The sequence below is a fragment of the Amblyomma mixtum genome, chromosome 3 (assembly GCF_055824585.1).
Source record: "Amblyomma mixtum isolate Tamu chromosome 3, ASM5582458v1, whole genome shotgun sequence".
NCBI lineage: Eukaryota > Metazoa > Arthropoda > Arachnida > Ixodida > Ixodidae > Amblyomma > Amblyomma mixtum.
The window spans coordinates 50,291,590-50,305,124 of record NC_143014.1 but is presented as its reverse complement, the minus strand read 5'-3'; the positions used below and the strand labels follow the sequence as shown (position 1 = coordinate 50,305,124).

At 43.5% G+C, this 13,535-nt stretch overlaps 1 protein-coding gene across 3 annotated transcripts in view; it reads right to left on the bottom strand.

Moving 5' to 3' along the window:
* Positions 1-10,730, bottom strand: part of LOC149350158 (spermatogenesis-associated serine-rich protein 2-like) — a 34,302-nt gene extending 23,572 nt beyond the window's left edge. For 2 of the 3 annotated variants that reach the window (XM_089579122.1, XM_089579123.1), the window contains exons 1-4: positions 10,640-10,730; positions 9,916-10,017; positions 7,658-7,737; positions 6,895-7,003 (exon numbers count right to left, since the gene is read on the bottom strand). In XM_089579122.1, coding sequence (XP_089435248.1) covers positions 6,895-7,003; positions 7,658-7,737; positions 9,916-10,017; positions 10,640-10,658 — 310 coding nt within the window. In that variant the 5' untranslated portion in view covers positions 10,659-10,730. The remainder of the gene's footprint in view (positions 1-6,894; positions 7,004-7,657; positions 7,738-9,915; positions 10,018-10,639) is intronic. The other variant, XM_089579124.1, reaches the window with a different exon arrangement.
* Positions 10,731-13,535: the final 2,805 nt, after the last annotated feature.

The following is a 13,535-nucleotide window of genomic DNA, read 5'->3' as shown; positions in this document are numbered from 1 at the left end:
AGCATGGAAGAAAATGAATCATTTGATAATATGGACACTACTTCCTCAGGCAGCTTGTTCCATTCCGAAACCGTTTTAGGGAAAAAAGACATTTTAAAAAGGTCAGTCCGGCATCTGTATTCTTTAACTTTAAGTGGATGATCTCTTCGTAAAGACACGTAATCAGGGTTGGCTATATATTTGGTTTTGTCTATTCCAGTTCTAGAATCAAACTGCATCAAATTTTATCTCCTAAATTCCCGGCTTACCACTTCAACAATGCACAATAACATTTTCTGAAATACAGATACTGCACATAGAAACTGCACTAAAATTAAATTTAAAGCAGGTGTGTAGCCAAACAGCCTGCTCTGAAAGCAGCATGGTAGCAACACAAATGTGCCATAGCCAGCAATGCATCTGCATGAAGCAATGCACAGAAACTACTGTCAGCCACTAATTACCATTTGTGCCAGAAAGTTTCTTCCAAAATGACATGCATACAGCTAAGCACACAGCTTAGTTCATGGGTAACTCAAAAATGAGGCATCCAAACAGAGAAATACAATGTATATCCATGATCCAAAAGAGACCTGCCACGGTGGTTCAGTGGTTTTGGCATTCGGCTACTGGTTGCTAAATCGTGAAACTGGATTCCAACGAAAACACTTAAGTGATGTGCAATTTCAGCACACGCTAAAAGAAACCCAGGTGGTCTAAATTAATCTGAAGCCTTCCGCTAAGGTGTCTCTCAGAGCCCGTGAGTAGCTTTAGGTCATAAAACTCTGCAATTTATAACTCTATGATCCAAGAATACAGGAAACACGAGTAAGGTACTTCTCGTAAATGACATAAAAGAATCTTTTGACTAACCCTGCACAGCAGTATGAAACATGATCAAGATGTTGACAAGGTTCAGTACCTGCTCTATGCTTTCAGTGCTTGGGAAAAGGGGAGAGGAACCAAAGGGTGCTGGCCACAGGAGCCAGTACAACCACCCGACGTTGCCCCTCGCAAAAATGCAGGCCGCGGCTGCATTAGGAGCCACTCGGTTGTTCAAACCTGTTTTATGCTCTCTAATGTGCAATCACAAGCGTTATGATAGGAAACTCGGTGGCACATATCTCCCCGAGTACCCAAACCAGTCAAGCAGCATGTGTAGTAGCTCGCTGCTATCACTTCTAGCTGCGCAACTTGCACATGTCGTCTGCTGTGCCAACAGTCAACAAAGGTTTATGGTTTATGGGGTTTAACGTCCCAAAGCGACTCAGGCTATGATGTACGCCGTAGTGAAGGGCTCCGGAAATTTCGACCACCTGGGGTTCTTTAGCATGCACTGACATCGCACAGTACACAGGCCTCTAGAATTTCGCCTTCATCGAAATTCGACCGCTGTGGCCGGGATCGAATCCACGTCTTTCGGATCAGCAGCCGAGCGCCATAACCACTGAGCCACCACGGCAGCTAACAGCCAAGAAAGCTCCTGCTGGACAGATCCAAGGCATATGATATGTTCTGGTAGCATTCTGTCTGTTAGCTTACAAGCTCTTCTTTGAAAGCAGCCTTCACCTGCACATATCGCTTGCCAGCTAGGTGCTAATGCTGAATGTTTTGGCGTCCTATTAAGTGGACCACAGGGTGCAGCGATTACACCTACTTCACCAGGTTTTATTGTTTATAAAAAAAATAATAAAAGAAAATAGAATAAAAACAGATGCCATTAATCAGTTTGCTTATCCGTTTGCACTCACTGCCGCGTCTGTTTTATCTGAAAGTGCACCGGAGTACTCTATCCAGTGCGGTTTCAGCGATAAAATTAAGGCACGTCAATGAGCAAGAATGAATAAGCATGCTACTAAGGGCATAATTGTTTATTTATTTTATCTGGACTAAAACCCAGGTAATAGGGTGCAACGCTACCGGTTACCAGTGTAGCAGATGATGCGCTAGCTTGGAGTTCACATGCAAAATAGCACATAAAGCTGTTATTAATGCAAAAGCATTATACCTCTCAGGCAATGAAACCAGATGTCCAGAAAAAGGGGCATCCCAAAACCCATGTGACTAGGCAAAGAAATAAAATTCCTTCTGAAGGCGCGGAATACTGAAGCCAGGACTTTCAGAATGTGAGGCGAACATGCAACCCATCAGCCACAAAACTACTCTGCTTTTTGGTGAACAAAGGTGGACTGAGTATATCCACTGCCCTACAACTGTATGCTAATAGGTAGGAGTGTCATCAGAAAGGAAGCGGAAAAAAATGTTTAAATGTGTTTAAAAACATTTTAGCAAAACGAGGAAAAAGACGTTTTCGCATTCAAAGCACGTAAGTACTGAAGTCATAAAGGTGCACTAAAGAGGAATCTGAACTTGTCTTTTTACCACGGGAACTCAACCTAAACATTACAAGCATCCTTACAAACTTCGAATTATTGTCCTGTGCGGCCGATTTCCCTAATTTAAATCGGATTAAAGGTCCCGGCTCCCGCCTTTTGACCTCACCACTGACGGTAGGCTAAGTCAGCCAATGCATGCAGTGACTTTCAGCCAGTCCCATGTCGGCTTGCCGCTCTGCCATAGGCAGAGTGATATATAGCGATCGGCAAAACCAAACAGTCCACGCATATTTTTATTTCCGTAGGCCTAATTTGCAGCTGTGCTATCTTTGACTGGATATATTTATTCATGGAAACCTAAAAAACAAAATAAAAGCAAAAGCGAAGTCGCTACGCAACTGCCTGAAAGGCGCTCCACACGTTAGTTGATGAGTTCAGCGATGAGTTCAAAAAAAGGCGGGAGCCGGGACGTTTAGATTTAAAATTGGGGAATCGGCCGCATAAGGCAATACTTTGAAGTTTCTAAGAATGCTCGGAACGTGCAAATCGAGTTCCCGCGGTAAGAAGATGAGTTCAGATTCCTCTTTAACATCATCATCAGCCCGACTACGCCCACTGCAGAGCAAAGGCCTCTCCCATGCGTCTCCAATCTGCAGCCACCGTATCCCCGCAAACTACTTAATCTCATCCGTTCACCTAACTTTCTGGCGCCCCCTGCTACAATTGCCTTCTCTTGGGATCCACTCCGTTACACTTAAGGACTAGCGATTATCTTGCTTTCACATTACATGCCCTGCCCAAGCCCATTTCTTCCTCTTGATTCCAACCAGGATGTCGTTATTCCATGTTTGTTCCCTCACCCACTCTGTCACTTGTGGTCTCTTAACGTTACACCGATCATTTTTCTTTCCACAGCTCGCTGCGTTGACCTTAACTTAAGCTGAACCCTTTTCGTTAGCCTCCCCGTTTCTGCCCCGTAGGTGAGAACCGTTAAGATACAGCTGTTATATACTTTTCCCTTAAGTGCCCTTCTGAACAGGATGTCCAGAGCAACACGCAATCCCCTGTTCACCAATTCGCACATAATGGTATGTGAAAAACAGCTCTTTCGCTGTTCTAAGCCACAGTGCCAAGACTTATAAAACAATGGGTGCAAGGCTGTCACAAACCATTCTTACGAGCAATATCATTTGATCACTGAGCCCTTTAATCGCTGGACATAGCTATTACTTTTCAGTGTCAGGAAACTGTGAGTACAGAAAAACATTCGGCCGAGAGCTTACTGTGACAATGGCACGCAGGGTACAGACGTCACTGCTAAAAAATAAAGTTACAATTCTGGCTTTAAACACAAGCAAATGCTTGAAAATTGCACCCCACTATCAGTGGTATCAAATGTGTAAACGGTGCACAATCTGCAGATTGTGCATTACACCGTTACAACCGTTACACCGTTACCACGTTACATTACACCATTACAAATAAATAAAAGGTTCATTTTCAGGTTGGCCAGCGTTGACTATGGCTCGAATCTGTTATAAGTGAAAAAATTAGCCCATTGTAAAGGCCAATTTTCACACCTCAGTGAAGCAAGCCACCCTGAAGTTCCACGCATTATTTTGCGGCATTTCTGTGAAAGGATTGTATGTGTCATGCTTGTCCGTAGCACTTAATTAAAGAGAACTGATCTCAGAAAACGAACCGATATGGGGTGCATGAGCTCGAGCCTGTCCTTGAAGCTCCCATCTAATACCGAAAAGCCAACTCTCTCAGTGTCGGGTCATGGGTATTTCGTGAAAGGAGAGTCCGATAAGCTTCTCCTTTTCTTTGGACTTGCATAATGGTGCACAGCACTGATATTCTGAAGTACGAGAAACACGCTTGGGAAAGCTAGAGAAAAACAGGAATAGAGCCTGCTGCACCAATAACAGGCTTTGCACTGGCAGCGCGGCCGGTCAGGCACCAGCCTCCCGAATCCTCTGCACACAGAACCTCATTGCGGCAGCTGCAGGCGGTAGCAAAGCGCGCACCCAATGGCCTTGAAAAGCATTCTCCCAAGCACAGAAAGGATAGAGGAGATGCTGCAAGGTTCTGCAAAAATTTGTTAAGCAACCGCCATGTTTTGCAGTCACAGAAAACCTAAGACTTCTCAAAAGATTCTATCCACTAGCAGAGTGCACCCTCTAAATCCATCTGTGCTCCAGATATTCCTCCCAGAAAGTATTCAGAACTCATCTTGAGTGTAGCGTTCAACTCTTTAGTGCTGATATTCAGCAAATGTCCTGCGCAAAAATGCAACTGCACGTTGAAAGTGGTGGAAAACAATTATACACTTCTTATAGGCACCATCTTATCTACTTCAGAGTCAGCATCAGAGCAATTGCAGTACTAATGCATTTTTTTTTCTGACAGTTAGCCCACATTGTGCACTAAAGGAGTATAAAGGGCATACACCTTCAACTCAGTTCAAGGCACATACCCTAAATACAGGAGATAAAGGAGTATACAGGGCATACACCTTCAACTCAGTTCAAGGCATATACCCTAAATATAGGGGACTTTGCAGTAACCTCTGTGGAGGATTTGCAGACCCCTTCATGATTTACTGGCACAATTTTCTAGTTTTACTGTCAACCTTCTGTGATGCTGTTCCCACTTTGGGAATGTAAAAAGTGAGAGGCACAGTCTTTCTCACTGCCCAGAGGTATGAAACATCAAAAAGCCCTGAAGCATAGCTTGGAAAATTCTCAAACCACTTGCAAAGCAGCCTGCATACTTTAGACAAAGGCAACAAGACCTCACAGCTATTAGAAGTGTGGCCTTTGACCCTGTCAGTACTGTCTTGTGGCGACCATTTGTATTATAAGTGAAAGCAAAGTTATGCGTGCACTGCAGTAGCTGAAAAACTGGCACGAGTTCAACCAAACAGCAGCCATATAGGCATGTGCAAAGCAAATCAAACCCATACAACTAAGTTATTGCTTTCTTCACTTATAGCTGACTTCATGGTTGTTCAGGCAGGCCTCGTACCTTTTATACTGAATAGCGCTGGTGGTGCTATGTGAGGTTTAATGTCCAGGGGAAACGCATGGGCAATGAGGGATGTTGCAGCGGAGGGCTCTAGATTAATTTAGACTGCCTGGGATTTTTTCATGTGTGCACTCACATTTTCCCAGTACGTGAGTGTTCTTGCATTTTCACCACCATCAAACTGCAACCGCCACGGCCGAGATTCAATCCCACGACCTTGGGATCAGCAGCCGCACGACAAAACTACTGAGCCACCACGGCATGCACACGCTAGATGGCGCCAAACAGAACACCGCTTAATGTTACTATGACAATGTTTTTTTTTTATATATATAGATAATGAATGGTAAATTTACCAGTCACTGACAGTAAAGCTTCACTCATTACAAATATATTACAAAATCATACGAAAGAGCATGCTCAATTAAAATAACACACATCAATAGATTTAACTAATCATTTAAAGAACAAGCCCAAAGAACAAGACCAAAAAGCCACGCTACCACGCTACTGTACATTTAAAGAAGGAGCTTTCTTTTTGAATATTTGAACATTTATTTCCTTCATCGTTGAGGTACGAGGAGCGCCTGGGACTAAAGGCATACGGATGCCTGACTGAGGTCCCAGCCCCTTGCACGAAATCAATAGCATAAACTCCACATTTATCACGTTCATAGTCACCAACCTATACCACACAAAAAATATATTGAGGGAGCAACTTGCACAATAAGTACACAGATATGCACACAAAGCAGAGTTAAATGCACAGTAGACACTACTGAAAGTTGAATACAAGCACTTGGCATGTACAAAAAACGATTAGCACGTTAAGATAGTGTAAACAATATTTCCTCTATCTGTTTTTTGAATGCCTTTTTAAACAGACATTGTTAACAATTTCTGTAAATTTATTAAGTGTATCTACTGACTGGTAGACACAATTCATTTTCATAATTTGCTCCTATTTTAGGTGTTGGTTGCGTCGTACATCTGAAATTATACGCACTACCATTTATGTCATCCTGCTGAATGCACATTTTTTCCTGTTGTATAACCTGTAGAAATTTCTTGCAGTAAACCTGGTTGGCCCGCAGTAAACCTGGTTGGCCCGCAGTACAGTATAGTGCTGAAAAAGTGGAGCCGTTAAATTTGCATGGGGATCTTGATAATTTGGATACAAACTCAAAAAGCGTTTTTGTACGATTAATAATCTGCAGTAGTTAGATTTGCTTGCTGTGCCCCACACCAATGTCCCATAATAAAGTTAGAGAAAACAAAGGTGTTATATGTCTTTTTTTTTTTTAACCATGGCGGAATTAACCATATCACCATACGGATGCTGCAAGGCAGCACAATTTTCACCGCACTAAACAATTTCAATTCAATGAATGATATCAAACATACACACTTATTTCCAATATTATCAATATTCCCTTTCGTCGAATTCATACATTTAAATTCATGCACATGTATAAGACAACAATTTTCACATAAAATCAATCAGCTCTTCTCAACAGGCAAGCATCAAGCATGACAACAAAATACGTACTTTCAGATATTGCAGTTATAGTAGCATTGACATCATAGTCATAAGTCCTCAGGGCCATGCATATCTGGTCCTTGCTCATGCTTGGGACCACTTCCCTGACTTTGCTGAGCTGAAAGCAAAAAGAAGACTCCTTTGTTCTCTAAACTGATAACAGTAGATTGCAAATAAACAAAGCCCATTTGGAAAGGGAGCTTCAAAAAGCTTACTTACTCCCATTCATTTTCAAGCAAAGATTACGCACAGACATCATACTGACATTGAGAGACCATAAACACCTTTCTTCGCTACAACAGCAGGACTAAAATGCAATTCTGTAAATAGTTCACCATGCTTGCCAGTCTGAAAACATTGCCCAAGTAGGGGTGATCTTGTACGACCCAAGACATCAGCCCTACTTGCAGTCAGAATAAAATTTGACTGTTTACAGCCTACCATCAGCTGCAGGTCTGTCATTCACCATTGGCATGTGTGGCTAATATTGCATTCCAGAAAATACTGATAAAGTAAATAACAAGCAAGGTTTCAAGGACATCATCATATTGCTACATTTTCAACAATTATGTTGAAAAGCAACATTTTTCACTACTTACAACCATGGGAGGCATTTCAACACCTTCATACTAAACTATCACGCTTCTTATTAACAGCTGTCTGTTTACACTTTTTGGGAACTGACCTAAGCTGAATCAACTGAGGCGAGTTCCACAGAGCCTGAATACCTTCGAGCAGCAGAACAGCTGATTCTGTGGATTCAGAGACTTACTTTCTCTTTGAGGTCTTCAGGACCATGTTGTTCACCATCAGCAAGAGCGACATTGTTGTGTGTGTCATAAATTGAGCGCACTGTAAAGGCATGAAAAATGTAGAGGTTGGTCACCACTGTACAGAACAGCAAGTGGCTCACATTTCCACAAGCACAAGACATCAAACCTCACGGTAGAAACACTGCTGTCCTAAACTTCGTCAACAAATAATGTTTTCATAAACATCAATATGAACGCTTGGGAGGAAACACTAACTCAAAATGTCCGCCTCCAACAAAGGCAATGCCATTATTCACCACAATCTCACTCCATTTTAACAACCAGATGTAGCACCATCTGGTCACCTATCCCAACATCTGAGCATAAATGCAGCTGAAGTTCAAATGGCAGGCATGACTGGCCACCAATAGTATGTACCTTTCAAGTAGAGAGTATGGCCACTGTCAACAACCAACAGCAGCCATGCTCCATTGTACCACACTCCAAACAAGTTTCCTATAGCAAATATTTTGAAGGCTTTGATATTTGATTCAAATTAATGGATGATTGGCTGTCAGAGCTGTCCAGGCTATGAGACACAACACTGTGGAGGGCTCTGGTTTAATTTTGACTACCTGCAGTTTCTAAATGTTAAATTAAACCTCAGTGCACAAGCTCTTTTGCATTCTGCCTGCACCTAAATGCAGTCACAGCAGCTATGATTGAACCCAGAAATTCATGCTCAAGAGCAGCACACTACAGCTACTGGACCACTGCAGCACGTCATTTCACATTTTGAAAACGAAGTTGAATGTATGGTCATAAAAAAATTACAAAATTCATGCAAGTCAGTAACAGACTCCTGCAGCCTGCTCTGATTCATCAACACCCACAACCCATGGAGGGAGTTGAAATGCCCAGATGCAGCGTTGACACATGTCATATCGAATATGCCCACAACTAGTCCTTACAGATAGCCGTCACATGATGACCTAAAAAAGATGCAGCACCATTGAGGTAAGTGGCGCTAGGAGCCTATGAACGTACAGGTTAGCATCACAAGCAAAAATGTTTATTGGTAAGGTGTGCATTATTTTCTCAAGCTATGGTATATGCGTCATGGTTAAGTGAGGGTTCATGTTCTCAAACTATGCAAAACAAACACAGAACACCAAGCTTGATAAGCATATGTATAGTAGTTAAAATACTCAACATCAGGCTGTTTCAGCCAACAAAGAGCAGATGCCAGACTACGGGGAGCAGGCATGCATATCAATATGGTGCACAAATTACTTGGATGATGAGAAGATACACTCATCATTCAAGCAATTGTTTGCAATGACAATGTAAATAACTTGATTTCAAACACTCTTCCAACTTTCTCTATTTTTTTTTTCTATTCCCATGCTTTCCACATGCATGCAAAAATGACAGTGCTACACTAAATTTCTCTGCACTGTGGGGCCTTGTACTGTAGCACTGCCCTGTCATATCCTTGAGTTTCCTTTTTTTTTACAATTAAATAATAATTTTTCAAGCACAACTATGGTTAACAAGTCACCTGACCACCCGGTCTAGCTTCACAATTGTCACTACATTTACCACGACACATGCACAGCATGAAAACATTTAAACCATGTCTCAGACGGCTGTCACTGTGTCCTACAGGATTTATTATAGTTTGGTTTTATGGGATTTAACGTCCCAAAGCGACTCTGGCTACGTGGGGTGCCGTAGTGGAGGGCTCCGGATAATTTCTACCACCTGGGGCACCAACATCACATAGCACGCAGGGCTCTAGCATTTCGCCTCCATCGAAATGCGACCGCTGCGGCCAGGACCGAACCGAAGTCTTCCGCGTCAGCAGCCAAGCACCATAACCACAGAGCCACCGCGGCGGCACAGGCAGGACTTATTCGAAAAAATAAATATGAGAACTGCAGGCGCTCCTGCACACTGAACTTGCCCCCTTACACAAGACAATAAAGCATAGTGGATTATACATTCCAAGGCAGCGCTTACAAATCGGATGTGTTTGTTCCAAACATCCCTTTTATCGCAAGAACAAGCAGTGCTCTAGCACTCCAGTCCAAGTGCCGTAAACCAGGCCGGCAGCATTCTTGACGACATGAATACGTTCATGCCTCCGCTCAGGCGAAATTCACTGCACTTTGGCTCGATAGGGATGATGCACCCGCACAGGGCTTTCAGACGGCTGCGTTAGACACTGGATTAATCACACAGCACAATTTACAAAATTTAAGATAACGTGATTTACTTTTATTTTCGGCCCTTCTCCACGTCCGGCCTTGAGCAGCGAATGGGCCCGGCAAAACACAGCTTTCCTCAGCCCTCTTCTCCAAAAGCCACCTGCTTCCGCCTAGCGAACGAACACGAACAGTTACTTAAAAGAGCGTGAAAACCGAGGCACACTTGTAGCAACTGGGTTTTCGAACTAGTCAATGTTTAAACGCCGCTAAAATAAATATAAACGATCTGTGCCGTTCCTGCGCAGAAAGTAATAATCGATGCTGCGCACGGTAATATCGCGGTGCATTGTTTTCGCGAACGAGCTGGAGCAGCGACATTTCTCAAACGCGATAAGTGAAAGTTGTTGAGCAGCGTCAGTCGCATTCGCTTTCTGTGATTGCTTCGCACATGAGGTCAACGCCCACACTGTATCGTAAACTCCGCGAAACCGAAACCTTCGAATTAAACGAAGCTGCAGTTCCGCGTTGCAATCCTAACTTTTGCGTAGCGCAGAGAACACTGGTACAACTGCGCACATACAACCAGAGGGGCCAAGAAAAAGCGCAAGGAGATTCCACTGAAAAAACGTGGATCGAAGTTGCTAGAACCCTAGGCCTAGTCTTCGCAACATAGGCAAAGGATCGCAGCGTTACAGCAAGGCAGACTTTTGCGCACAGCAACAAGGCGGTAATTAGTCATATTTTGACGACGAATCCCAACGACTGCATGAAAACAAAGCTTTCTCGGCTTACCTCCTAGTTTCCTCGCCATAACATACAAACGCTTCTCGAAGCGAACAGTGCTCCTGACAGATCGACGGAACCGGAAAAGCCCGACAGCCACCTTGCGGAGACGAAGAATACTGAAACTGAAACAATGGTATTGCGCAGCGCGTTGCAGTTGCGCGTTCGCACGTTCGCACGATCAAAAGCGTTTCTCCGGTCTTCTTTGTCGCCCTGAAGACGCCCTAAATTGCGCGTGTTCTTAATAACAAAGTCAACTTCCTATTTCTTTGTCCTCTGTTAGATATTGTGTTTAGAGAGCAACAACCACCTTGCTACTGCACATAAACACAAGTAATGAGGCATTCTGCAAACTAAATGCGTTCTTTAGCTATGGTTATTTTCGCTTAGCATGAAAAGCGGCCAAGGCAACGGCGGTGGATACAATAAAGAAAAACCGGAAGCAGAGCAGGTGGCCGAGAGCGTGTGCTCGGCGTGCGCTGAAGGGCTCGAGGATGAAAATTTCTCAAATGTACTGCAGTCGTCCTATCGCAGGAGTACTGTAGAACGGAACTGAGATCAAGCCAGCTTTATCTCTCGCACTCGGCTCTCATTATTAAAAATTGCTGGTTTATTGAACGATATCTGTTTACAATAGTGATCTAATGAAGGTAACTGTTGTGACCCCAAATATTATATGTCTTGAGGAAATATCTTAAGATATTTTTGCTTTTGCACCTGTTCTTATGCATCACGTGCTTCTGATGGGGTTGGACTGTTTAGATTTTTGGGCTACTCACCTTTTCCATTTACGAAGTAGAATTCAACTCTTGAGCTCCTCTAGATCTGTAGCCCTTGGTAAACCCGTTCTTCTTGCTTATTCTGCTTACCTTCGCTTACATTAGCTTTGAGTACGGCACTCCCATGAAGAAAAAAAAGAAAGGTTTTGATACATATCCTGAAGTAGTACTGAAAACTTCCTTAAACATATCCTCAAGACATCCTGAGTATGAAGAACTGAGGATTGAGCGAATTGGTGGTGATCCATCGTATTAAAAACCAGCTCCAACAAACACAGACAAATCACGAGAGGACACAAACTGAAGGCGCTGAACTTACAACTTCATTTTAATTAGAAAGTAAGCAGTTATTCTGTGCACTTAGACACGCTTAAAGGCGTCTTGTCAAACTCAGATGTACTGCAACCACCCGCATGCGATAAAACCGAAAAAAAAACTGATGAAGAAAGGAGGAACAGGAAAACCCCCCTTCCACGGAATTGGCATGCTCTGCGAGGCGAACATTGATACATCGCCCGCTCTGTCCGATGTACGCCCGCAAGACAGAGGGATAAGATACACAATGCCCTTCCTTCTTACAGGCAATATATTTGTTCCCATGCTTAATATTGCATAGCTTCTTACTATCCTTCCCCTCGCGTTTCCTCTGTACTGCAGCTTCTACCCTTCCCAGTTTATTGGGAGCAGAAAAAAGCAAGCTTACCCCGTATCGGGCCCCTACTCTTTTAAGCCAGTGAGAAAGGGCGGGAATGTACGGCATAACCGCCAACTTCCTTTCTTTTGGACCAGAACAAAGTTCTGGGGGGAGTCCGGACGTTTTGGACATTTTTTCCGCACAGGACACGATAAGAGCCTCCGGGTAACTTGCACCCTTGCACCTGCTGACCTGTGCGAGGAGGCTGGCTCCCATCCTATGAGGGCGAGATTTCTTCACGGCGGCTCTTAACAATACCAGTTTTTACAAGTTCATAATGAAAAGAACTGTAGTCGAGCAAAGGTTGCTCGCTCCGAGGGGAGTACTCCCAACAGACGTGCTTAGGTTCAAGGGTTAGTTTCAAATCCAGAAACTGCAAGAATCCTCGATGAGGAACTTCATGCGTAAACTCTGGCCCCGACCCATTGCGGGCAAAAATATTAAGAACGTGAGAAATAATTCCTGGGCACGGAGACCTGCCTAGTATCAAAAAATCGTGGACATAGCGGAAAATGCGAGTGTTGCTTCCGGCCAGCTCTTCCCCCACTAGTCTGTCAACCCTGCCTGGAAAAATTTTACTAAGAATGGGGGCTACTCTGGAACCTATGCAGATCCCAGATCTTTGCAAACAAACCTGACCATCCCACACTATAAACGTGTTGTTAAGGTAAAAAACCAACAGTTCCAGGAAGGACGCAGTACTAATCCCACAACTGTTTTGAAAATTGCATTCATCATTGTCATCTGTGATGCACTCCTGAACATACAGCATAAGTTGAACATGTGGATGCAAATTGAACAAATCAACATACATCAATGCTAGAACCCAGGCATGAGGCAGGATTCTCTTTCAGGAGAAGGTTTGCAAAGGTTTCCGAGTTGGGAATAAGGAACGGGTCATTAACCTTAGGGGCCGATAGGTGCTTGGAAAGAAAGGTGAAACCAATCATCTGCCAATAGTTATTCGCTTCCACATGTTCAACTTATGCGGTATGTTCAGGAGTGCATCACAGATGACTATGATGAATGCAGTTTTCAAAACGGTTGTGGAATTAATACTGCGTCCTTCCTGGAACTGTTGGTTTTTTACCTTAACAATACGTATGCAGTATGGGATGGTCAGGTTTTCTTGCAAATATCTGGGATCTGCATAGGTTCCAGAGTAGCCCCCATTCTTAGTAAAATTTTTCCAGGCAGGGTTGACAGACTAGTGGGGGAAGAGCTGGCCGGAAGCAACACTCGCATTTTCCGCTATGTCCACGATTTTTTGATACTAGGCAGGTCTCCGTGCCCAGGAATTATTTCTCACGTTCTTAATATTTTTGCCCGCAATGGGTCGGGGCAAGAGTTTACGCATGAAGTTCCTCATCGAGGATTCTTGCAGTTTCTGGATTTGAAACTAACCCTTGAACCTAAGCACGTACGTCTGTTG